The 27,958-nt window shown below is 32.6% G+C and overlaps 2 protein-coding genes across 4 annotated transcripts; one reads left to right on the forward strand and one right to left on the reverse strand.

Moving 5' to 3' along the window:
• The first annotated feature begins 474 nt into the window (after window positions 1-474).
• Window positions 475-8,865, forward strand: LOC131848920 (outer mitochondrial transmembrane helix translocase). Of its 2 annotated transcripts, none has more exons than XM_059198880.1 (8): window positions 475-782; window positions 3,939-4,047; window positions 4,544-4,688; window positions 5,259-5,426; window positions 6,045-6,173; window positions 6,927-7,066; window positions 7,713-7,826; window positions 8,444-8,865. In XM_059198880.1, exons 1-8 carry the CDS (start codon window positions 616-618, stop codon window positions 8,600-8,602), a joined length of 1,131 nt encoding a protein of 376 aa, XP_059054863.1. In that variant the 5' UTR covers window positions 475-615; the 3' UTR covers window positions 8,603-8,865. The 2 variants fall into 2 exon arrangements, with proteins under 2 accessions (XP_059054863.1, XP_059054864.1); XM_059198881.1 differs by having other exon boundaries at window positions 3,951-4,047.
• A 4,989-nt stretch (window positions 8,866-13,854) lies between these two features.
• LOC131848910 (uncharacterized) lies at window positions 13,855-27,814 on the reverse strand. Of its 2 annotated transcripts, none has more exons than XM_059198867.1 (5): window positions 27,759-27,814; window positions 20,452-20,633; window positions 19,334-19,866; window positions 15,737-15,861; window positions 13,855-15,216 (listed from the first exon to the last, which is right to left on the reverse strand). In XM_059198867.1, exons 2-5 carry the CDS (start codon window positions 20,631-20,633, stop codon window positions 15,199-15,201), a joined length of 858 nt encoding a protein of 285 aa, XP_059054850.1. In that variant the 5' UTR covers window positions 27,759-27,814; the 3' UTR covers window positions 13,855-15,198. The 2 variants fall into 2 exon arrangements, with proteins under 2 accessions (XP_059054850.1, XP_059054849.1); XM_059198866.1 differs by lacking the exon at window positions 27,759-27,814 and adding an exon at window positions 26,243-26,277.
• Window positions 27,815-27,958: the final 144 nt, after the last annotated feature.

Genomic DNA, 27,958 nt, shown 5'->3' on the forward strand with positions numbered 1-27,958 from the left:
AATTGACTTTAAACTTTTAGTCTACTATAAACTTTATAATTTTCAAACGCAATTTCACCGTTTTGATATAGCCAGCTCACCATTTTATTGATTCAAAATCTCTATTAGACTAACATCAGTCAAATTTTGGAGGGAGAGGAACTGAGGAAATAACTTACTTTTATAATAAACACTATGCTATAAAAAAATAGCGGCTGGCATTAAGCCGCTATTTTTTTAAATATCTAAATTTACTTATGGTTTAATAGCAATTTAAACCAGGATGACTGAATTTCGTCTGTAAGAAGTCATGTTCTGTATGCTAGTACTACTAGTACAGACATTCTTTATTAGGAGAATTTTTCTATTCTAAATGCAAAATTGAGAGGAGTTTGGTTTTGGTAGAAACATGATAATCTGGTAACACTGAGTTTAAAATTTAGCTAAATTTACATACACAACCCTGGAAATACTTAAAAAAAAATTACATTCATCGTGAATTGTCTGATAATGATGAAGAAGAATCCTACTTGAAGGAATATTTCGATAATCTTTAAAAATCGAGGAGTACTTCATCACAGATAACAGTCCACCGATTTATTTTTTGTAATCTTTTTATTTTTATATCTCATTGCGATGGAGGGCTCGGCTTTTACGCGGAATGATGTGTTCCAAATGGCAATTCGAGTTGCCTTTGTATCGGCAGTGACATATTTCTCTATAAAATGGCTTGTGAATCAAATGGACCCGACGTCGAAGAGTCGAAAGAAAGCAGAGGAAAAAGCCCGCGAACAGTTACGCAAGTGAGTATTGATCGTGGAATTACCTCACCATTACCTATTATTACATTTCAAAGAAACATTATAGTAATAAGTTTTTAATTATTAACTTTTCTTTTCTTGCTTGCATTCTATTAACGTGCTTGTTGGAAGAAAGAGAGGAAACAAGATCATTTTATTTTTACTAATTTTCTAACCTATCATAACACTCTCCTTCACAATTCTTAACTTTTGCTATATAACGTTGCTACCAAATTATATTTGTTCACTGCTAGTTATATATTTTGAGATAATAAAGGAATTTCATATCTTGGTAGCAATTATTTATGAAATATAAATTATACTGTACTACATTTTAATACATGTAAATACTGTCTTAGTTAATAAATAAAGATCTTATTTAGGAATTAAAATAGTTTATTGTTTCTGTACAATAACTACCAAACCATGCTGTGACAGAGACATGTTTTTGAAGTCCACTTTACACAAACTGGAGTAATCACATTTATAAGAGTTTTTTATATGAAAAAAAAATTGTGACGTTGTTGACACATTTCAGACAGATAGATATAATTCTATGATTATTATAATGTATATGTATAATTCTATACCCTGTATGTAGTTTGGTTGCTCCCTATGTATTTAAAATTGTATAACTTTATTGTTTATAAGTGAAATGCCTTTAGCATTTCATCTCAACATTCACCTTCACAGCTTGTGTTTCTCTCTCATCCCCAAAGTACAGATCAACTAATAATAGATATCTTCTGGATAATCGCGCTACATCCTAGGTCTTGCCATCATTTACCATCAGATGAGGTAAGACCAAGCGTAATCCCATTATTAATAAAAAAAAAATAAGAATATCCGACTAGTGCAGTCAAAATCATATTCTATCATAGCACTTACTGCAGTTCTAGGCAGGTCAAGATTTTTTAGAAGGTTCTAGACAGTTTGCAATTCATTCAGGAATAGTTGTGAATTATATTTAATCTATTTTGTTGCTGGCTGTAGTGTTGTGTTTACTTAATATTTGATTGCTACATTCAGCAACAAAATATAGTATCACATCACAAATTTCATTTTATTTCTATAGTAATTTTATCATAATATAATTGTATTTTAACATGTTAATCGCCATGTCAATCATGTGTGTCGGAGGCTAAGAAGTTCTCCATGAGCCATGTCCGACATACGCAATTTGGTAGAAAGCACTGTGTTCATAAAAATTTGTGACAATAGGTCAATACTTGTTGTATCTTGTTTGGATGCATCAGACATATAAGATTGACATGTTTGTCATGAAAAAAAGTTTTAATATAGGGTCATGTTAGTCATATATGTGACATAAAAAATAGTGTATTTCTGGGAATTTTGGCAAAAAAAAAATTCTGAGATAAATTAAGTTTTCTTGATAAAATTTTAACTAAATTATCTAATAAACTTAACACAGTCCATGTGAATTTTTTTCTGATATTATCATGGCAATTAACATGTTAATTCTCATGTTATTGTAATTTGTGTTCTATTGGCTACAGTCAGTAACAAAGATCAGTATTAAATAATTTGAAATATTATGCAGTTTAATCATGAATTGCTGTGAAGTATTTCCAATCACTTTTCTTACTGGCTGTAGTAGTTGTCTCTAATTCATATTCTTACTAACTTCAAGGCAATTCTTATTTTTTGTTTGTATACTCACATTGTGGCTATTTTACTAAAAACATTTGCATGTAAACATATGTGTAGGAGTGCCATGAAATCAGTTTTGTAACAAAAATCATTTCTTTTATTTGCTAGTCTTACTTATAATGGGAAGGGTATATTGTCTCTGATATATATATAAGTATAGCTGATAACCTATACTTATATTTCTGTATCTAAATCTATTGTCTATTATTTCTTTTTAATTTCCAATTTAATAATATAATTAAAAAAAAAGAAATCCTGATTTAAAATTAGAATTTTACTGTTCCATAAATAAAAATATTTATTAGCTCATTGGCAATATTGTGTGATTGACCCTTAAACTAGGTAACCATTTAATTATTTTTGATACTTGATAATGAAGATATTACACAACATAGATAGTTAACATGCTTATCTAATATAATTGATATACATAACTGTTTTAAGTAAATAGAAATAAAATAAAACTTATTTCATAATAACAATTTTTTATTGTTCATCTCTCTATTAAAGTTGTAATATAGAGGAATACAAAATATGTTTATATTTATTTATTTATTACATTACATGTGCCTAAAAAGTTTATGTGTAAGTTGTATTTGTGTATGATACTGGCACTTGTAGTTTTTTTATTAGTTTTATCAAAAATGTTCTCTAAACTGTTTGGAATATACTTTTATACTTTATCACCAAGATAACCTAATGTGTGAGTGTGATATAGGTCATTAAATTTCCTAAAGAACTTAATAATGCTTTACTATGCCTATTATGCTCCTACTACTTCAAATTACTCACACTCACTGATAATATAATAGCGTGCAAGCTAGATTGGACCTTATATCCTTTCTAGGAGAATTGATATTTATTCATACTGTGTTAATGCGGAATGCGGTTTTTTGGAAGTAGTTACTGTTAGGTAGTAAGATAGTAAGGATAAATTAAGATATCATGGCATCCTTATAGGAATACAGTTATTATTTTCTCATAGGCTTTTATTTTCAAGTTACTGCAAGCTTTATTGTAGCCTATGTCCTTTGTAGGAGAGTTACTATTTATTTATACCGCGTTATTACGGAATACGGTTTTTTCAAAGTAATTATTGTTAAGTAGTAAGATAAATTAAGATATCATGGCGTCCTTATAGGAATAGAGTGATTATAATTATTTTATTGTACCTTATGTCCTTTGTAGGAGAGTTGCTATTTATTTATATCGCGTTATTGCGGAATGCGGTTTTATGGAACAGTAACTACCTATTATGTAGAGAGATTGCGGTCAAACGCGCTCAAATTTTAATATAAAAAAAAGATAATAAACATAAATTAAAATATTATGGCAATCTTACAGACTTCTTATAAGAATAGAGTCATTTACTCACAACTTATTATTATTTTTGAAATAATACTAAATTATAATTTTACAACCATTATTTATGAAGGAAATAGTGCAATGTTTTTAGAATGGCCACTATATGAGTGTGCATGTGTTAAGATTGTCTTCCAGAGCCGGCCTGGGCGGCAGACACTCGCTGGAGTTGAACAAACTTACTGACCACGAAATGATGATCGCATCCCAGCTCGTGGTGCCTGATGAGATCAATGTAAGTACTTATATTTAAACTGACGCGTTTAGTTCGCGCGCCCGGGCCTTCACCTGTGCTACCAGTCCCCCCTCCGATCGATCCCCCGTCCAATTCACACGGGGTTCGAAATTACGACGGCCTGAGCCGAGGTTCGAACCCCCTACCGGTGCCTTTAGTCGTACCCATCAGACGGAAGTTGGCCTTCAGCCGCTCCATAAGTCCTTTCGCGGGTTTGGAGTCCTATCTGCATTCGTCCCCTATCGTCCGCTGAAGCTGTAAAGGCCAGCTGCGGCCAACAGCATTAGAGTAGTCAGAAAAAAAATCGTTTTTTTATATCGACGATGTGCTCTTTAACCATTTCAGCTATCTAATTATATATAATTGACAATTGTATAAAAAAAACTTGGAAAGGGTTTTACATCAGGAGTTCATAAATAATAATATTATAGTAAAAATCTTGTAAATAAGACCTTCCTAATGACGCCTTATTAAAATTATAATTGAACATCCGCAGGTAAATTGGAAGGACATAGCTGGTCTGGACCACTTAATCCAAGAACTACGGGAGACGGTGATCCTGCCGATACAAAAGCGAGAACTTTTTGCGGACAGTCGCCTCACGCAGCCACCGAAAGGAGTCCTGTTACACGGCCCGCCTGGTACAATTGGTTACTCATAAACTCAACAAGCAAATCAAATCTAACTATCGGTATTCATGTAGGTCTATTACAGACTCTTATGATATGTCAAATCTACCATCACTGGAGTGCTATTAAGCTACGAACAACTGACAAGAAACTCAGTTCTTATGATAGCCTCTTTGTCAGCCTCTGTGGTCCAGCAATTTAGCACACAGCTTTACATCCAATGGTCGCGGGTTCGATTTATCGTTCGGTACAAACATTTGTATTCATGAATATGATTTTTTGTATCGGTCTAGGTATTTTCTATATATATTATGTATGTATTTACAATATAATAAGTATTTATATTAGTTGTTTAGTACCCATAGCACAAGCTCTGTTCATATTTGTTCTAGATTAGGCTGGGTTAATTATCCTGGGTTATTTATTTGGGTTTTTTTATTATTCATAATTTAAAAGAGCCACTCTCTTGTCGGTGAAATTCTTGCCAATTGTAAACGGTTATAAACGAGGCTAGGAAAGAGGAAATAGAAGCATAAGATAATTAGTATCTCTTTGTATATCCTTAAATTGTGTTTTCACCAGGTTGCGGGAAGACCCTGATAGCCAAAGCAACAGCAAAAGAGGCGAACATGAGCTTCATCAATCTGGACGTGTCGCTGTTGACTGACAAATGGTACGGGGAGACTCAGAAGTTGGCTGCCGCTGTATTCAGCCTCGCTGTCAAACTGCAACCCTGCATTGTGTTTATTGGTAAGTTTTCCAATTAAATATAATGAATTGTGGTTTAAGAGAAGCTTGGTGTCCCGCCAGTGTAAACCGTTACCGCAGGCGGGAGCACCATACTGTTATTATCCATAAAAAATACATCGTTAATGTCGGAGTGAAGTTTGAAAGTTTGCATTAATACCTGATGTGTAAAATTAACGAATAATTGTATCTATGGGGCGTAGTTTCGATGAGCTTCCTCCCGCGTACATTTAGATTTTGGAATAAACTACCAGCTGAGGCTATCTAGAGTAAATGTATTTAAGTATTACTATCGATTGTCTAGTACCCATTATACAAGCTCTATGTTAGCTTGGGCCTAGATGGCGCTGCGTGTATTATCCTGAGATATTATTATTATTGTAGTATTTACAAAAAAATATCTAAGTATTTATATCTCTGGTCTAGTATCAATAAGATAAGCTCTGCCTAACTTGGGACTATACGGCGCTGTGAGAATAATCCAATTTTAGTTTTTTTATTGAATATTGATAGCTTATTATTGTTTTAAAAATATTGAAGATAGTGTTGACCATAACTAAGTTTTACATCTTCAGTGGTAATTTTACTCTTGAGTAACGAGTTTGCTATATGTACATGCAGATGAGATGGAATCGTTCCTTCGTACCCGCAATCAGCACGACCACGAGGCGACCGCGATGATGAAGACGCAGTTCATGTCACTGTGGGACGGACTCATCACCGACCCCGGCTGCACCGTCATCATCATGGGTGAGTTTGATTTGATACAGAGATAACACTTGTGACTAACGAGCATGTAAATCTCTTAACCAAGAACAATACGACATCGACCTATTTTGTTTCAGAAAATCCTTGCTTTCTAATATCATTTATTAATGTGGGAAATTTTAGCCGCTTATGAGCGTAAAGTATTTATATAGCATGTAAAATATATATAATTAGCCTTCAAAGGCTAAGTACCTCAGGTATCTTCAAACTCGAATACCTACTGCTATTGGGTGAACTAACGCACAGTCTCTACAGCGAGAAGAATGAGTATGTAAATGTAGATAAAGGAAACGAGAAAACCGCGCGTGTCGTCAGATCGCGCATTACTGCGTCTATCAATCCTGCTTTGGAGCCTTTAATAATGAATTAACATTGCAAATGGCGGACATTTGACTATGGAGCAAAAACAAAATTATAGAGTAATTGATAATTTATAAATCTTAAATGTGTCTCTGGAAAAATAAAATATGTGAACTCTAAAATAGTATTATAAGAGAAACTAAAATGGCATGAATAATGAAAGCCAAAGCGTACACACTACTGATTCGTTCGGGATTTTTTCATCGGACTACTATAATGCTAGGTTAGTTAGCCGCTCCGTAAGTCCTTGCGCAGGTTAGGAGTGCCATCTGCAATCGCCCACTATCGTCCGGTTAAGGTTACAGGCCTGCTGCGTCCAACATCAGTAGAATAGTCCGCAACAAAAAGTAATAACATATTTTGTCTGTGTGTCAGGTGCAACAAACCGGCCTCAGGACTTGGACAAGGCGATCCAGCGCCGCATGCCGGCCACGTTCCACGTGCCGATGCCCAGCGAGACGCAGCGCGAGCGCATCCTACACCTCATACTGCGCTCCGAGCCCGTCGCACCAGACGTACGTACACGCACACTCGTATCTTGTCTCCTCTTATCTCATCTAATATCATCTAATCCCATTTAATATAATCTAATATGAGATTAGTAAAGAAATAAAAATTGTACCCGAATTATCGTAACACGTTTTTTCTAGCTACAATCATATAGTTATTTTTAAGAATATTATAAATAAATAAATTATTCTCCTCATATTTATAAAATAACGTGCATAAAATAAACATTAAAAATGATTACCCTATTAGAAAAAATAGTCGCTATTGAGCGGCTATTTTCTAGCAAAAAAAATAAAGTAACCGCGTTTCATTTAGGCCAGATTAGCAAAATCCCAGATGAGAACTTATAATTTTTAAAGTCACCGGCGGTGTTACCGGTGAAGGATGTTACTAAAACTGGGTATGCTAGAATTAATCTCATGTAATCTCATCTTATCTAATATCATTTAATCAGGGTGAAAGGGGATCGTTAGTAATATGTGCTAATAATCCCTGGACAGTTGTGCCGGGGACCCAACAGGATAAATTTGCTAGTATGGGACTGTCCTGACCTCCTGCTCATCTTATCATCCTCAACTGGTGCCCCGCCAGCGTAAACCAGGTAGTGTTGTGTGAATTGTGCAGGTGTATTATCGTTATTATTATGAACAGATCGAGCTGAAGCGGTTGGCGAGTGCGACAGAAGGGTTCTCCGGGTCGGACCTCCACGAGCTGTGTCGGCAGGCGGCTGTCTACAGGGTGCGGGATCTCGTCAGAGAGGAACAGGTTAGTACTCGATTTAACTGCAATAGATAGATTCAAAAACATCGTGACCGGTATAAACAACCATATTCATTAATACAAATGTTGGTATCGTGTATAACATCGGAAGTCGGCGTACTAAACCCTTATACCATCGATGCTGTCATGAGAAATGTAAAAATTATTGGAACACACATTTTTTATGATAAATATTCATTATACATTTTTCTCAAATTGTAGCCGAATATGAACTGAACTATGTATTTATTTCTAAGAACAATGTAACCTATTCAAAACAAATAAATAAATAAATTATTTAAAATTTTGATTTGCCTAATGGTTTACGCTAGGATATCGACCGGGTGTTTAATATGCATTTAATTACGAAAAAATATATCTATGTGTTTGTATCAGTTAAATAGTACCTGTAACACAAGCTTTAGCTAGCTTAACTTGTATGGCGCTGTGTTCATTGTCCAGGGTTATTAAAAAGCCACGTCCAGTCCTCCCTATCCCTTTTATTTGTACATGTATATTTTCTGTACCTATGTATGCTACGTGTTTATAATAGGTGAATAAAGAATTTATCTATCTATATATGCTAAAAAAAGAGAATAAATATTTTTTAATTTGATTTTCAGTCCAAAACCAATGTGAACGCATCGGACTCCGATGAGGAGTATGTGGACGCAGTGCGCCCCATCACCATGGAGGATCTGCGGCTTTCCCTCAACAAACTCAAGGAGTCCAAGATACAGTGCGGATCCCTCGCGCCCTCCACGCGGATAGAACTCGACTAGGTGTCAGGCTAGTCATTATAAAGATTATAATCGTTAGATAAGGTCACGGATTCAATTCTCAAATGGATAATTTAAGGGATTTTGTCCCCTAAATTATCTGTAAAGTAAACGTAAATGGAAACGATTGTGCGCTAGATTTTTTTAATTATAGCTGGTTTATAAAACCTGAAGAAATCGATCACATAATTAGGGGATTTAGTTCCCTAAATTATTTGTAAAGTAAACGTGAATAGAAAATATCGTCCAGTCAGTTTTTTATTATTAGCTGGTTTTTATAAATTGAACAAATCGTAAAGAGGTGTTCTAAACCTGTTAGCTTATTTCCTTATGTTAAACAGTTCGGTAGATAGGAACACGGATTCAATTGTCGATCGTAAAACTTAGGTGATATAAATGGGAAATACTCTGTTACGTTCTGTTTTTTTTTTATTTTTAGCTCATTCTAGAAACTAATCGTTTTATACTAAAGAAAAAAAGGAATGTTTAAAAGTCTGTTGCAGTTACATAGTTTCTTATTCTATCACAAATTTCGATAACATAATTTAGGGGACAGAACTGTTAAATGGAAAAGACTGTTTACGGTCCGGATTTTAAGTTAGCTGGTTAATAAACTGTTAACACACACAAATCATCGTCCGGTGAAGCTGTAAAGGCCAGCTGCGGCCAACAGTATTAGAATACTCCGACAATAAAAGCATACAAATCGTAGTACTGTTAAAGTATACAGATGTTTTAGACTTTGCTACCATCGTTTGTTATTTACATCAGCTTTTTTTTATTTATTAATATTTTACGGCTCTGGATACAAGTCCTTTTTATAAAGTACATTTCATCAACTTTAAATTGAAAGTGTTGCCACTATTTACTATATATTTGACAACCATACAACTGTTCTATCTGCTTTACTTGCAAAGTAGACAGTGTTTTTTATGGTCGTATCTAACGATTCCAATCTTGATTAAAGTATCTATACATGAAGCGATTACCATAGAATTATGTTATGAGATTATATAAATAATAGTGCATATATAATAGTAGACATACAAGTGAAATTTGAAAGAAACAAAGAAAATAAAGAAACAAAGAAAGGAAATAAAGAAAACATACAATCGAAATTTGCTATCCCTTTTGTCTTACGAGCTGGTTCTCTACGATGATAGTTTCTGTAAAAGTTTATAGTTATAAAAGTATGTTTTTATTTATGTAAATGGGCTTTTTACATAGCTTTTTTTCTTTAAATCAATAATTATAAATTATAAATGACCCAATTACATTTTTTCTGAACAGTTTACTGTCGAATCCGACACTTTCATATTAGCGCTGAAACTGGGCGAAATATCTTTTGGACGATAACCATAGACTAGACATTAGTATCGAGTAGTTTCGAACATAGATGTTCGAATTATCTTACAGATACTAATAAATTGCTCCAAAAAGTATTACAAAGCTTTGTTCTTTAAATAAATAATTATCAATTATTGATCGATAATAAATGACCAAATTACGATTATTTCGACTAGTTTACTGTCGAATCCGAATCTTTCATATTTGCGTCGAAACTGGCCGAAATAGCGTTCGGACGATAACCATAGACTAGACCATAGATGTTCAAATTATAGATACTAATAAATCGCTGCGTGTATAGAGGTCTTTATATTTATTGTTCTTCATGTTTGTCTATTTAATAGGTTAAATATGATTCCTAATGGTGTATTTGTTTGTATATGGATGTTCATCAGTGATACTATCGTGATGCTTGTTGATTCTGGGCCCCGTTTCATGGGTCCATAGTGACATATCGCAGTGCAGTGTATAAGGACTAAACATACATAGGTAAACATATAGATTGTGAATGAGTTTAATATTTGCAAATAGTTTTTTTTATACTACGATAGCGGCGAGCAAATATACGGCCCATAATTAATTTTATGTAGCTTTTTGTACGCAAATCACTGTCTAGGGTGTGACAGTTTAACATACTGCCTCATCTTAAAATGTTCAAAGGTTTGATCCCTGCAGAATACAATCTGTATTTAAATATGACTGTCTGTAACGGTCTGAATATTTTTTTTTTGTAATCTATAAAGACCAAATGTTATCGTTTATTGATGAAAACCTAACGGTAATTTCGCTACTTAAAATATTTTCAAATGAACTGAAATGAAAGTTTAGTCTGGACATTCATAACGACTATATATATCGTTATGAATGTACAGACTAAACTTTCGTCGTAAAAGCTTTGAATGTGCTTCAAAACAATATGATATATAAATTTACATAAAAAAAAATTGAATGTTTCATTTCTCGGCCTTTTGGCTACCATCAAAATGTGTAGTGTAGTGTAATAAATGCATTACAAAGATTTCGAGTCACTTCAATATAAGCAGCTCTGTCACAATCTATATAATAATATGAATGTTTTGTCTCTCATTGAAATTTCTGTGTAGTATATAATATATATTACAGATATAAATGGTGTTAATACTTAAATATATAATTACGAATTGGGAAATTGTTATAGTTATAGAGATTTATTCTATTCACGTAAGTTGAACAAATTGTATATATTTTAAACCTTAAAACTAAACTGCATTAGCTTCAAAATTGTAAATTTTGTAAAATGACTTCAATAGTTTTAACTTTAACTAGAAGGCTACCAGAAGTGAGGATGTCCACTGATCCCCTGGCCTCAAATGATCCAGCAGGATCTGTTAGCGATTAACAACATAGATAAAGCAAAAAGCCAAGAGTGGCGTAAAAGTATCAAAGGGCTCTTTTGGTAAACAAACATACAACCCATCTGATGGTAAATGGGTACCATAGCCTATGAACTCCTGAAACACCAGGGGAGTCACGTGCGCGTTGTCGACCCTTAAGATTGCTGATTCCAAATAAGGAACTAAATAGAATGACTTCAATAGTTTCAACTGTAGAGTCCATTTTCCAATATTAATAATTTTAGTCTTAATGCGGTATAGTATTAAGCGTGCTAGTAGTTTTATTCGTAAAAACTGCTTGTTAATTAGTTAATCAGCTTTGTCGAACTTGTTTCTTACCGATTTTGATAGTTTATCAACAATATATATTATATATTTTTTATAATAATCGCCACTCTTTAATTAGTGAAATATATTTCACAAGTTTTTCATGCTTATGATCACCATATTGATATTATACACTTAAGGTGTAGTCTAGAACTCTCACAATAAGCTTGATGATAATAATCATCATCAAAATGTTCGTGTCATAACATAAATGTCATAAAAGTATAGCAACTTATTGTTCGAATTTCGACATTAATGTCCTGGTAATAAAATCTATATTAGATATAAGACATATAACTTTGGGTGAAACAGTTGTGTACTATTTTGGTCCTATTTAAATGAAGTGATATATTGTATATGTAAATATGTTAACGTGAAATTCAGTTGGTGTTGTGAGTAATAAAGTCTAATAATAAAGATGTTGGAATTATATAAATCTATAACTATATATAGTATGTGCAATAGAGTTATACTGCGTATATACAAATGAAGTGTTAATATATTTTTCAATACCACAAAGGAGGAAACCTGAACACAAGATTTCAGGATTCAACTGTTTCGACTAACAATTATCGTGAAAGAAGAAAACATAATAAGTTCATTAAATTTACATGTAAAAAAATATAACAATGTTAGTGAAGTCGAAACAATTATCCCGAAAACAGAAAAAAAAGTTCTTGTAATTCAGGTATAAATAAAGTTATAACAATATTAGTGAAAAAATGAACACGAGACATAAAAACAATGTAACAATATTTTCCTCGCCGTTTTCTCAGCGTGACTATGATTGACTGGAAATAGCCTATGCCCTTCTCCTTCTCACTGCTGTTATGTTAAAATGTATTATAATTGATTCATTAAAATGTGATAGCATGAACTCATCGCATTTATAATATTAGGGTTATAAAGCACATCAGTTAAGTCCAAATGTACTATAACTTTGCTTTCAAATCGTTAATAAATACAAGCTAAAATCGGATTCTAGTGATGATTAACTATGGTAGCTGTGAAGTAAATTGTAATTGTTTAAATGTATGTGGTGTGCATTTTATCTAGTGTTGGTATGGCGTCGATATCATTAGTGAGAAAGTAAGCGTTAATATAATTTTACTGAAGTAAACTTTATATAAATTAGTCAAAGTGGGTACCTCTATCTCACCTATACAGCCACAGCTGCTTTGTCAGATGTGTTCCGTTTGCAGGTTCGCGTCGCAGTAAAATTAAAGTGTACGCATGCATACTTAACCTGTACGCATATCAAATTCAGCCCTAACGGACGTACGATTGGCGCATTTACAATGAGGGCGGGGCGTAGATATTCAGTACCTATGGTTTTTACCGATGACGACGTTCGATTGGCGCATTTTAATGAGGGCGGTGCGTAGCAGCCAATGAGCCAATCAAACGACTTTATCGGAACGGGATCATCAGTGATGGCCGTGATGCTGCTTAGGCTCTTATCATATAGGCCGTCAGGTTTATCATTCTAGTTGCATAAGAAAGTAATAAATAAGTAATAACATACATTTATAAAATTACAATAAAAGTACATGAAATTTCACTTGTACGCTATTATCAAAGAATCTTCAATCAGAATCAGACCTTTACCGTCGTCTGGTGAAGCTAAAATGCCAGTTACGGCCTTAGAGACAACACCATTAGAGAAATCCGAAAAAAAATGACACTATAGATCTGTCTATTTTTAATGTACTTCAGGAATTTTATAATTTCAAATCTAGTAAAAATTATATATGATATGCGACCCACACCGGCGCCCCCGGGCGCCCCTCCGATCGATCCCCGGTCCAATTCAAACGGGGATCGAAATTACGACGGCCTGAGCCGAGGTTCGAACCCCTAGTGGTGCCCTCAGACTAAAGTCGTATCCGTCAGGCAGGAGTTGGCCTTCAGCCGCTCCATAAGTCCTTCCGCGGGTTTGGAGTGCCATCTGCACTCGCCCCCTAACGTCCGGTGAAGCTGTAAAGGCCAGCTGCTGCCAACAGCATTAGAGTAGTCCAAAAAAAAACGATGTGCTGTACTAATCTGAACTCTGAGAATGTCAACGCCATGCTATATACAGATTAAGCTTTTTTTACTTATTTTTTTTTAATTAGTGTTATAAGAGGGCTAGGTACTGGCTGTGTGTTTAAATTGTTAAGTTTTATATTATGCGCTGAATGTTTGTATATTTGACAAATATATATATATATATATTGAATGGGATTTAGTTGCTTTGGAACTGTATTTAAAGTTCAAATTGGATTGTGACGGTGAGGCGTTATTTAATTACTTATAATATTTAAAATATATACAACAATATTGACTATAAAAAATCTATTACTGCACTATGGTATTAGATACAAAACGGTTAAAACCCAGTCAGTTTACTAGATTAGATTGCTTACATTAATTTGCACAAATAGGATTCGAGTGATAAAAACGTTGTGCCTCGTTTATTAGTTTTTGGTGTGTTATGTCCAATAATTTATATAGCAATTTACATATATATATCCAACTTGCGTACTTACATAATATATGAAACTAAGAAATAATAGAAACAGAGTTATATAATATATATTTTATCGAATTAGGTGTTTTGCAGAAGTCAATTTTATTACGTAATGGATTTATATCATTTTGTTTAATTCCGTTACAACGGTAGCGGAATTAAACAAAATAATATAAATGCATTAAGTAATTATATAATATAATCATTGTTCTTGCTAAATGTAGGCAATATTATTAGACATGAAGTTATTTACAGCATTTTACTATTAGGCTATTAATTCGACACTCATATTGCTCGGATTTTTTTACACGCTGCTGTAGATTTTGTATTAAAGATACATTTGTATAATTTGTTTGTATATAGATATTACCAATATACCGTGATCCTCACACAAAGGAGAAGTTCTATAGTCTATGATATATTGAATTTAAACTTGATCAAATGTGCTTGGAATGAAACGTTTTATGGCATTAGTAAATTGTGTCCTTAGCTACATTTTATTTAAAAAACAGCTTGATTGAGCATTGATATACAATTAATAATACTCATCTAATAATTGAATTAATCTATAAATAAAAATAGAAAAATATATATGTACACAGTAGTTAATATTTTTTAAATAGACTTTTTTTATTTCTTTACATTGCAGAATAATTATTTCCTTCGTGTCTATGCCTTGAACGTTCCATTACGACCACATTGAACACAAGTGTATTTGTATATAGACCCTTACAAATAATGGGTAATACGGAATGTCAAATCGACCTATTTCCGTTTCTCGATTTGAAATTTCGAACACCAATGGCGCGGGATATTGAGTTTTCGCGGTATAATTGTAACTCGGGTTTGATTGGTTACTTGTGCGGTGTGACTGCTTTTGTAGTGATTAGTTAGACCAATAACAGATGCGATTCGAAATTTAAAATGGAAGATTGTAATGGTTGTTTCACGTATCTTTTGCGGTTATTATTTATTATGTAAATAAAGGCAATAAAATTAACGGAGTTAATTTGGTTGTTTTATTAATAATTTTTAAGACTGCTTCATCCCCAGTGTAGCATCTGAAAAAAAAATATATAAATGCATAGACAATTTATATAAAACTAGCTGACTTATTTGACATTTGTCATTATATTTCGCCCAATTTACGTCTACAATCTTTTTCAATTATAACCTATTTGTTATTATAATGTAGGTATAAGCTATATTACTGTAAAATTTCATCAAAATTCATTCAGTAGTTTTTCCGTGAAAGAGTAACATCCATCCATACATACATACTTACAAACTTTCGCGTTTATAATATTAGTAAGATTATATTATTAAATGTAAATATTGTAATAATGTATTAGTAAGTGCAATTCTAGAAACTTCGTTTTAAAATATATTTAAGATTAATTAGATACGTCATATCATAACTTTTTATTAAAAAAAGAAAGTTACGCGGTTCCCAAATAAATGGGATAAGGAAGAAGCAGATCATGATGAAGAGACTACCTATATTTTTTATAATACATAGCTATACATAGTATGTACGCATAAAAAATACTAAGATATTATTGTATGATCATGAAGACGTACCTTTTTTAATTTATGCGGTCTGATTTTTTTCTTATTTTTCCGGCGGGTCTTTTTCTTCTTTCGTGACCTCGTGACTGGCGGTGACTGTGGTGGGTGCGCTCTATGGTGCAGCTGATGCGGTAGACCTTGGATGAGATGGCCAGTTTTAACATACATAATATGTATTTAACTTATTCTAATGCCGGTTGATGACAATTCTTAAGCGACTATGAAGTTTCTTTATCTATACATATAAATAAAATTGGAGTGCCTGTTTGTAATATTGAAATAACCGTATTTTTTTACATACATATATGAATATAAATACGATACATACACCAAAATAACAATTTTTGTCTGTCTGTCTTTTTGTTCCGGATAATCTCTGAAATGGCTGGACCGATTTTGACGGGACTTTTTTCAGCAGGTAGGTGATGTAATAAGGAGTAACTTTTATTTTAGAAAAAATATTTTATGTCAGAAAAATAAAGTTAAATTCCACGCGGACGAAGTCGCGTGTACAGCTAGTTTAATCTATCGGCAAAATCTATAAATGGTCGTAATCCAAAACCCATAAACATAAACTCTTATAGTTGTGTTGGCTAGATCATTTTTATTTATTTGCCTACTACAATATCAAACAAAATCAAATTAAAATATCTTTATTCATGTAGGTCTAAGTATGTAAACTTATGTAAAATCTACCGTCAGGAGTGCATTCGAGCTAAGAAGAATTGAAGAACTCGCCTCTTATTATTTTCAAATGAGCTTGTACACAAATAGAAATTTATTTTTAAATTAAATTAGGGAGATTATCGATGACTATGACTACCAGCATATTATTATGTTATTGTATTATTGTCAAAAGGAAATAATGTAATTAGTGGTCGTAACCCGATCAGGCCAGCCCCACAGGCAACACCCGTTTACTAGCATGACGCTGGAGCCTGATTTACTTATCTTACCAATTACTTACAATAATAATTAGATACTAGAATGATTGAAAAAGCTAAGATGATGGTGTTCAAGTGTGCCCAGGGATAGCGGATTATTAGTAACTAGCTGTTCCCGCGACTTCGTCCGCGTGGAAACTAACTTTATTTTTCTAAAATAAAAGTAGCCTAAGTTACTCCTTATAAGGGACTTTTTTTGACAGGTAGCTGATGTACTACCTGTCAAAAAAAGTCTCGTCAAAATTGGTTCAGCCATATCAGAGATAAGCAGGAACAGACAGACAGCCAAACAAAAATTGTAAAAAATGATATTTTAGTGTATGTATATACACTAAAATACATACATACATACATAACATATTTATATTCATATGCATGTAATAAAAAACGGTCATTTCAATATTACAAACAGACACTGCAATTTTATTTATATGTACCTATAGGTTGTTGTGAAATACTGGTCCCATTGATACCAGGTGGGTATTTTTTTATATCATACTAATCTTATTATCCTCTACTGTTTCCCGCTACTACTCGTATATATCGTTGGCGTAGTCAAACGCACCATTCCATTGTCATCCATTAAAAAAAGTATGCCAGTAACTCAATGACAATTCGTGGTAAAGTTATCGAGTAAATCAGTAAACCCATAGACAATGAAGTCTCCCTGTTCAAATGTCCATCTCGAATGTGCCGATAAATTAAAGAATAGACTATCCAAGTGCTTATACGTATTAAGTTTATTTATTTATATTCTGTTCTTTCTCAGTAAACTATTTAGCAAATTATTTGAGTAGTATTTATACTGATGGCTTTATGGTCTAGCTTTTAGTACCTACACCGCCTTACTTGCTATTGCAAATTATTTGAGTACTATTTATACTGATGGCTTTATGGTCTAGCTTTTAGTACACCGCCTTACTTCCTATTGTCGCGGGTTAGATTCCTCGCATAGACAAAAATTTGTATGATTATGATTGTGATTGTAATGGATGTAAATAAATGAGTATGATTGTATTGGTCTGGGAGTTTCCTATGTTATTAATATATTTACTTGAATATTGAATTTACAAAACTAAGATGTATTTAATTATTCTATCAATTGTCTAATACTCATAACACAAGCTCTACTTAACTTAGGACTAGATGACGTGAATTGTCGTCGAGTCATTATTATTATAATCTTAAAAAATCTTTCTCAAGTAGGTAATTTGCCATTAACCATAGTAATTATGAAACAAAATAGATTTTCTCAAAAAAAATATATTATTATAATTACCTTATTAGTACTGTTAAAGGTATATAGCATCTGTAGCAGCCTTTACACGGACGTTCTTTCATGCCCATACAGGAAGGCGCCCGATTTAAAAAAATGAGAAAGGTGCGCGCACGCTTATATGAGTGATTTTATTTTTTGCAATCAGTTTTTCACTGCTTTAACGCTGTGATTGACTGTTGTTTTTTAAATTTGATATTATTCAGTTATTATTTACCATAGACACTTAAAATTTATAATATATCAAAAAATGTATAATTAGGTATTTGCCTCTGATGTCCGCCATTTTGGAATGATAATTATTTATTATAAAAAAGGCGCGAAAAACGCACGATAGTAGTACGCGTTTTCCTTGACTACCTTTATATGCACACTTTTTCCTGCGTGAAAGAGCTTACGTGTAAAGGCTAATATTTTTGTGAATCTACATTCTAAACGTGGCGGTAGATTAAAAAAGGCACTTTTGTACAAATTATTACACTTAGTTAATTTTATGTGAATATATATTATTATTTAATACTTAATTTTTTATTCATTACAAATATTGTACAATTGGCGAGCTTATTGCCATAATAAATAATGTTACATTATCTAATAGCTAACCTATATGTAGATAATCATCTAATCTGTGTGTAAGTAGATAAGAAAAATGAAAAAGTAATAAAATTAAATAGAAATAAAATTGACATACGATTAAAAATTAATTAACTTTATTAATGACAAAATATCTTACAAATAGTTGTTTTTATAATTGTCGAACAAAAAAAGACATATTCAGTTTCTACCAACTTCAGTCCTAACTGTACAAAAGCCTATGATTTTTTCTTACTTATAATAAGTTACCTAATACCTATAACCATAAGGCATTAAGGAATTGACTATAAATAATACTGGTATATCTACCTAATAAAATGCAGATACTTCACTGTATGGCTAAAATCTTATCTAATATTTTAATAATACAATAAATTATTAACCCTGCACATATCACATAGGGCTATCTAATCTAACAATATAAACAAACAGTCAAGAATGTTTGTTACGCGGGGTTCGAACCCGCGACAATCAATTAATATTAAAAATAAAGAGGGGTTTAAATTTTTTTTACTACAGTGGTGGCAAACAACCATATTGCCCATCTGATGGTAGGTAAACAGTAGGTATATTTTTGGTAACAGATATGGTAAAAAAAAATACTTAACCAAAATTAAGAATTAATTTATTTATAGCTGTATAAATAAATAACATAAGCATATAAAAAAAATAGAGATACCTACAAGAATTGCATAAGTGTTAAGCCAGAAATGGTCGTTAGTCAAATAAATAAATAAATATTAGGTCATGTTTATTCTTTTTCTATATGATTGTCGATTTCCTTATCACGCTTACCTTGACCATCGAAATATCCGTTCCTCAAATAATACAGCAACGGGTATGGGATATCTTCAAATTCTTCAGGTGGTGTATCCACACCTTGAGTTTTAGATACACCAATAGATATATCGGAACACGCGAAGAACTGCTCTTGGTTCCCGCATCCAAGAGCCTGGGTGCCATTGTTGCAATCTCCCCAATTGTTCCCGGCTGTATACCTCCATTGCAGCACGCAATGATCACAAACCAATCCACTGGGAAGACGATAATTAACCTCGTATTTTGAGCTTCCTCTGTCCGGACGGTATGAATTCCCACCCTCTTCTAACTCGAGGACATGTTCGTCGAAGCATTCCTGATCGTTTCGCGAGGGGTCTGGGCAGAGTTTGAACTCCCAGTAGCCGCGGTGGGAGGCGGTCATGTCGACTGTTGTCGTAAAAACGGATCCTGGTAGGTAATGTTCTACGATCACACCGTCGCCATAAACGCCGCCAAGTTCATGGGCTCGGGGAGTGGGTGCATCGTACGGGTCTCCACAGATACCGCATCTGGACAGACAATTTATTTTGCTATTATTTTATATTTAATAACAGAGATAAATACACTTACTAAGCAAACTCTATTTCTCACTTAGTGATTACTTAAGTGACAAACATACAAGGCATTAGATGTTCATGGATGTTCAATTTAATATTAGACACACTCAAATAGTCTGAATTTACATTTATTATTTTATATTTACATTGATTATTTTTTCATTGCCTACCTTAGGTAGTGAAAAACTAACAAAATAATTGTTTAACTCGGCTAGCTATAGAGTTACGACATAGTATTATTCTATACTAGCTGACCGGCGGAACTTTTCCTAAATTACATTTACTTGACATTTATCATTACATTGCGCCCAATTTGCATAATATCTTTTTAAATTATAGTCTGTGTGTTATTCTGATGTATAAGCTATATTAGTGGATAGTTTCAATAAAATCCGTTCATTAGTTTTTGCGTGAAACAGTAACAAACATCCATCCATCCATACCCACAAACTTTTGCGTTTATAATATTAGTACCTAAAGTTTTATTTTTTAAAATATTGGAAATTCTCTAATAGTTCTACCCGTGCATATACTCACTTGCCACCATTGACCGACCACTGATGGGAAAATCCACCGCAATTGAGTCCATCATCGTCATAGTTGGGCTTCGTTGGGAAGCCGTATCGCCAGGCTGACGCTCTAGAAGGAGGCTGCAAGACCCTGCCGTGACTGTGTACATAAGCCACTGACGCTGACAGCAGCAGAAGAGCGCACCACATCTGAAAAAAAAAGTGAATTGGAAACAAGCTGATGGTAAACATAATACAAAGTTCTAACAGCACTATGTACACCAGAAGGTACCCGTTGTAAGTTGTATCTCTCATGCCATTCGCAATGAGATGCTATTTGACTTTAAATGTATTAATTTTATTATAATATTATAACCGTTTACAGAATAGTTCTTTGCCTCACTTGGTAAATAAGTATACGATCCATCTGTTGATAAATGTTTACCATGGACTACAGGCGTCTGATACACCAGGGGTGTAACGTGCGTAATGACACAGATAATATAATATTGTAATGTACGATCTTAATTGGTGATGCCGGCCGGTAGAAAGGTATACGGACCATTCTAGATTTGCACATATCCTAAAAATATAAGGTTGAAAATTTCAAAGTAATCTTTTTCAAACTTCTAGGTGAATTACCTAGTTTTAATTTTAATTTCGAAATTTTTCGTAAAGATTCATTTCGTTTTTAAATTTATTATTAAAGTTTTATTATTGTACTAGATACATAAAATAATAAATATACATGAACTAATACAAAATACGGTCTTTTCGCTGAAACCTACCTTTGAGTTGAGAAAGTGATAAGAAAGAATATTTGTTTAATACGAAAACCCAACGTGTTAAATATTTGTCAAATAGAAATGCAGACAGCTGACAAATGCACTGCAGATTATCATGTATGTATGATTATCAGGAAATATGGGTCAAGAACTTGGCCTAAATAAATATGTATGAATACAATACATTGCTATATTATTTGCACAGCTGTGGTTAATAGTTTTGTAATAATTAGTTTTTAGAGTTCCGCGACAATACTTAGAAACAGAAATAAAGACTTTTCCGAATTTTTGAAACAAGACAGCCAATTCCTTCTCAATAAAAATTTATTATATTTATATATAAATTTATATCGGTACTTTAATTCATGTTACTAGCATAAATCGGGAAGTTTATCTGTCTGTCTGTTACCTTTACACAACTAAACGGCTGAATGGATTTTAATGACAGATATGATTATAGATGGTATCATAACAACGTACGTATCTTTTATCTCAAAAAAACATATATAATGGTAAAAATAAGGGATGAAATATTAAGGCTTATGCATACGGAATCGCGGGTAACAGCTAGTATGTAGTATTTTAAATCCAATATAATTGTAAAAAAATATCAGTCATATAATATTTTTTTACAATTATATTGTAATTAAAATACTGCATGCATTTAAAAGTGCTTTTATTAATTTTACTTGAATAAAAATTATTTTCATGTTAACTTCTAATGATTAAAATAATGAACATTAAAAATAAACACCTACTTTGAATCGGCAATTAAATTTAATAATTATAATGAAATATAATTATTCTCCTCTTCTAAAAATCGTTCCCGTACTGCCGCGTTTTCAGCGCGAAATGTTTAATATGAATATTTAGGCCTTATTTCGTTTATATACCCAGTAATTAGTCATTGAAGTAATTTGTTATCTGCGAATCTGAGATATAAAGATAACGGGATATATAAAGAAAAAGCGCATTCAATATTATTGTAACCTTATCTATTAGATATTTAGATAATATTATCAAAAAGATGATGATTGAATGTGAGAAATTAACATGGAAAATTTGCTTTATAATTTATACTAGTATAGTTATAAATAGAACTCCTAAATCGATAACTTTCGAGTCATTCCGAACGATCCACTGATCAATTTGATGATCGAAATTACGACAGCCTAAGCCGTGATTCCAACCCCTAGCAGTGTCCTCAGACTAAAGTCGTATCCGCCAGGCAGGAGTTGGCCTTCAGCCACTCCATAAGTTTTTCCATGGATTTGGAGTGCCATCATCACTTACCTGCTATAGTTCTGTGAAGCTGTAAAGGCCAGCTGCATCCAACAACATTGGAATAGTTCGAAAAACCTCTAAGCCAAAGATTCATAACTGCTTGTAGGCATAGGTAGACACATTTTTCTGGTGATAGGCATAGTCATCTTGCCTAGGTACCTCTGTCTCACCTATTTCTTAAATTTTGTTATCAAGTTTGTTCCGTGTTCCAGTTTAAAGCTGAGGCATGACAGTGAAATTATAGGGTACGCAATGACACTGAAATCGCAGAGTGTGAGTACTGCAAGCGTCTTGACGACCTGATGTCAATTTTTTTCGGACTATTCTAATGCTGTTGGCCGCAGCTGACCTTTACAGCTTCACCGGACGATAGGGGACGAGTGCAGATGGCAATCCAAACCCGCAGAAGGATTTATGGAGCGGCTGAAGGTTAACTCCCACCTGACGGATTCGAATTTTTATTCTGAGGGCACTACCAGGGGTTTGAATATCGGCTCTGGCCGTCGTCATTTCGATCCCCGTTTGAATTGGACGGGGGATCGATAGGAGGGGATGATGTCGATGTTGCTGTTCACGTATATATATAGGATGTAGCGGTTATCATAGTGATACAGCCTACAGGTTGAAAATAGTACGTTTTAAAGTTTAGACGTAAATAAATATAAACATATATAACACAAGATATCTATACAGGATATTGTAGATAAGAAACAACAGAAATAACCTGGTTAGCTTCTATCGGAAAATCTAATTCAAGTCGTCTAATCATAGATATAAATTAGACAATAGATTTTAGCACTTTAGATAAACTAATGCTACAGAAATATATCATTAAAATTAACAAAACTAAAAGTAGAGGACTGAAACATTCTGCTTTTATTTATGATCTCTTTAGTTTTTAAATAATTTATATGTTTGACTAGCTGCACCCGCGATTTCGTCCGCGTGGAATTTAACTTTCTTTTTCTAAAATAAAAGTAGCCTATGTTACTCTTCATCACATCAGCCACCTGCCAATAAAAATCCCGTCAAAATCGGTCCAGCTATTTCAGAGATTAGCCAGAACAAACAGACCGACAGACAGACAGACAAAAATAGTAAAAAAAAATATTTTGGTTCATGTACCGTATTAATATTCATATACATGTAGTATAAAACGGTTATTTCAATATTAGGTACATACAGACACTCCGATTTTATTTATATATATAGAATATAGATAAGGTCATCTGCCACCACGATTTTTAATTATATATTTCCATACAATTTTTTTTCTATAGAGACGATTACTTTTTTACAATCATCCTTGCCTTTATCCCATTGTTTGGAGTCGGCGCAGTATATAAACAAAAGACTACTTCTTTATATGTATAAAAATAAAAATTTTACAATTTACAAATTATATTTGCTACGAGATATTTCTATATTTTTTTAACAATTTATTTATTTCAGGTTACTAATATAATATATACTATAATATGGGCCATATTATAAATACCTTATTGACTAACATACATATGAATTAATAATATTGTACAAATATAGTATACAGTTGACTGGCTGGAGCTTATAACCGTTAGAAATATTAAAATTGTATTTTTTTTTGATAATATAATGTATGAGGGATTATAAGAGTTGAAAGCATATAACTAATAAATTCTTAGAATAGAATAGAATAGAATATCATTTATTCAAATAAACTTAATATAAGCACTTTTGAATAGTCATAACAATGGTTTTTTTTTAATCTACCGCTTACTGCATTAAATAACATTTTCCTTTAGAAATTGCAAATATTCGGCGCATATTATTTATAACGGAAATCGTAATTATGATAATTAGATATCAATAACACAAGTTACACAATGTCGGTAACAAAAAAAAAAAGAAAACAAGGAAAATATAATGTTTACAAATCTGTTAATATGTAGCTTATCTGTTATCGTGAACGAAGGGACTCAACAATTATTATGATTGGTACTATTTCTTCCTAAAGACGGCTGTTTTTAGGAAAAAATAGTACTTATATTGAATATGTATAGAAAGAAAAACAGATTGTAAAGAATGACAATATACATATAATACTTTCTACTAAAATTAAATTTAATTTTAGTAGTAGTATACTATATCTTCATATAGTCTAAAATGAAGTGGCGCTCGCTCTCTCTTTGCTTAGATCTTTTGAATTAACAATGGATTTTAATGCAGTTTTTAGCAGTAGATAGAGTGACTTAAGACCAAAGTTTATACGTATATATACATGTAGTTAGATTTAAATAAAAGTATTAGACATATAAAAACCACAAATGATATATAAAAAGATGCGTCCTGCACAAGAATGTTTGGTAATTGTATTGGAAATAGCAATACTCCTTGACTTTGCAATTATTGCAGAGATCTCTATTTTTTTCCAAACTAGTACTGGGTAAATACAATATATTTCCCTTTATGGTACAGTTGAATGAATTTAATAACAATAATACCCTTGGACGATTCACATAACGTCATCTAATCCTATGGTAAGCAGAGCTTGTAATTTCGGTAGATGTTAGAGCTATTTGGTGGAGGATTAGGATCTGTTAGGTGTTACTAGACAGCTGATATACTTATGTAAATACTTAGATAATTTTTTCTAAATACATACATAAATAATATATATAGAAAACACTCACAAACAAATCACAAACAATCACACTCATGAATACAAATTTGTACCGAACCCGCGACCATCAGACGTAATGTGTTGTGCTAAACCACTAGATCACTGAGTACTTTTTATGTTTATCTTTCAAATAATAAATCAGATCTTTCGGATAATCAAATAATAGATAAAAATAATTATATAATAACATTTTAATGGCTTAGTAACACCAAATGAAAAATATACTAATTAATATATATATCAAATTTGATTATCAATGAAAATATATAATAATACCTTCCGTTAAAGTTAAAGATCAGTTTATATGTTTACGATTATAAATATCATACTATTTATACTATACGTCTATTTATACATATAAATAAAAATGCTGTGTCTATTTGTAATATATAATAGAAATAACCGTTTTTTTACTACATGCATATGAACATAAATACGGTACATATAAAAAAAATATTTTAACAATTTTGTGGCTAATCTTTGAATCTTTTTGGCAGGTAGCTGATGTAATAAGGAGTAACTTAGGCTACTTTTATTTTAGAAAATGAGGTTAAATTCCACACGGACAAAGTCGCGGGAACAGCTAGTCTAGTCTGTAATATAAGTACATTAGGTTAATTGATAAACAATGTAGATGAGTCTAATTGTTATTGTTCTAGTAACATCTATAGATAATATAATATAAATAGCACATACGTATAAATAACTTCTAATAATATAAATAATAATAATAGTCTCAGGACAATTCACGCAGCGCCATCTAGATCCAAGTTAAGCTAGCTAGAGGCTGTGTTATGACTATGTAGGTCGCGGTTTCGAGTCCCCGCCATGTACAAATATTTGTATTCGTAACTTTAATTGTGTTGATCTAGATATTTCCTATGTATATATAGTACTTACAAAAAATATGTATTTAAGTTTTTATATCAGTTATCTAGTACCCATAACGTAAGCTCTGCTCAGCTTGGTTGGTACTAAATGGAGCTGCGTAAAAAAGATATCAGGTCTCTACCCTAACCCCGTCAGTAATAACCCCCCTATCCCTTCCGGTAGGTACTTAGCATATATACATAATGTAAAATACTTACAATATATAAAATAGAAGTCTGCAATTCTTGTGGCATTCGTTACTTGGTGTTTATTAACGAGATTAAACATTTAGATGCAATCATCCTATCAATTATTGAACGATATAAACATATCACTGTATTCGTTTATTAATTTAAAATCACTTTATCATATTCGACACTTAATCAATTACGTAATCACAACATACACGAGTTAATAAACTCCACCTTAAATTATGAACAAAATAATTCGGTTGCGTACTTATTAAAAAACATTTGCGTATCACTATTTTTTAGAAACGTTAATAATTCGTTAGATGAAGTATTTCGGCATCTAAAACGCTCCGTGCAAGACTGAAGGAAACAGTTTTCCGCTGCAATTGCCCTTTCTCCGATAGATCGCAACTTTCACCTAAAATCCACAGCTGTGACAAATTAATGTGTAATTTATTGATATTAGAACCGCTTCTATTTAAATAATGTAATTGTTATTTTTTTAACATTGTCACAGACTTGTCTATGATAGGAATGCAATTTTTTTTCTAACTGTAATAGTATAAAAGAGTACGGCCTATTTGATGGTAAATGTCAATTATGGTTTATAAAAGAACTTGTATCCAGAGCCGTAAAATATATTAATAAAAAAAATACATTAAAGAGTGTAGTGCAATGATATTTTTAATTTGTGGCCATTCTGGAGATTATTTTTATTTCTGTTATTTAACAGAAATAAAAATAATCTTTATTTAAATAAACTTAGTATAAGCACTTTTGAATAGTCATATTATTTTGATTCTGCCACTCGTTAGGAAAACAGATTCATCAGAAGCAGAATGAGCATGAAACTTGTGTGTTCCTCTTTTAAATAAATCTTGTTCAGCATTACAATTTTTATAACTTTGTGTGAATACAAATGCCAAGTAAAAAATAAAAAAATACTTGAGTAACTAAATAAATCAGTCACAACTATCAAAACAGACCTGTCCCTACAAGCAGCACCTAACTAATTTCACAGACTTACAATTATAATAATTTGTATTATTATAATTTAACATTAACAAAAAGAGCTTTGTATATTATTAAAAAGCTTTTTTTAATAGGGGGGTTTGTGCTATAGTCTGGTACTTGGACCTGTAGCACTGCGACCTACATAGATCTATTTTACTCGCCCTTTGTCAGAGTGCAGGGGCAAGAATTGAAGAATATTCTTAGGAGCGTTGGTTTTTATCCAAAACATAATTTCTTTTTCTCTTCTCTTTTAGCGTATATTAATCTACTGCAAGGGTCTTCAACCCGCGGCCCGTGGGCAGCTTGCGGCCCGCCGATGTGTTTTCTGCGGCCCGCCATGCGCCAACAGCATAGGCAATAACGACAACAATTAAGTAATTAAAAGTACCTTTAATATAAAAAAAAACCTTATAAAAAAAAAAGATGCGGCCCGCTATGCATAGAAAAAATTTTTTGGCCCTTGATTTGTCAAACGTTGAAGACCGCTGGTATACTACTAGACGTATGCTTCTTGCAAAACAAAGCTTACGTCTCTTTTAAACTTGATATTGGCAAGGAATCACTGTCCTATACGATGGAAGCCTTATAATAATAATATAAAGAAGAAAAAACACAGTTAACAAGACAAGTAGACGCAAGACGCAAGACGCAGAAGACACTCGCAAAGTCTACCTCTGATAAGTCACCTGAGTCACCTCACATTACTTACATTTTCACAGTCCTATACTC

Source organism: Achroia grisella, unplaced genomic scaffold (genome assembly GCF_030625045.1).
Source record: "Achroia grisella isolate CSIRO2021 unplaced genomic scaffold, CSIRO_AGI_Agris_v1 utg6026, whole genome shotgun sequence".
NCBI classification, from domain to species: Eukaryota; Metazoa; Arthropoda; class Insecta; order Lepidoptera; family Pyralidae; genus Achroia; species Achroia grisella.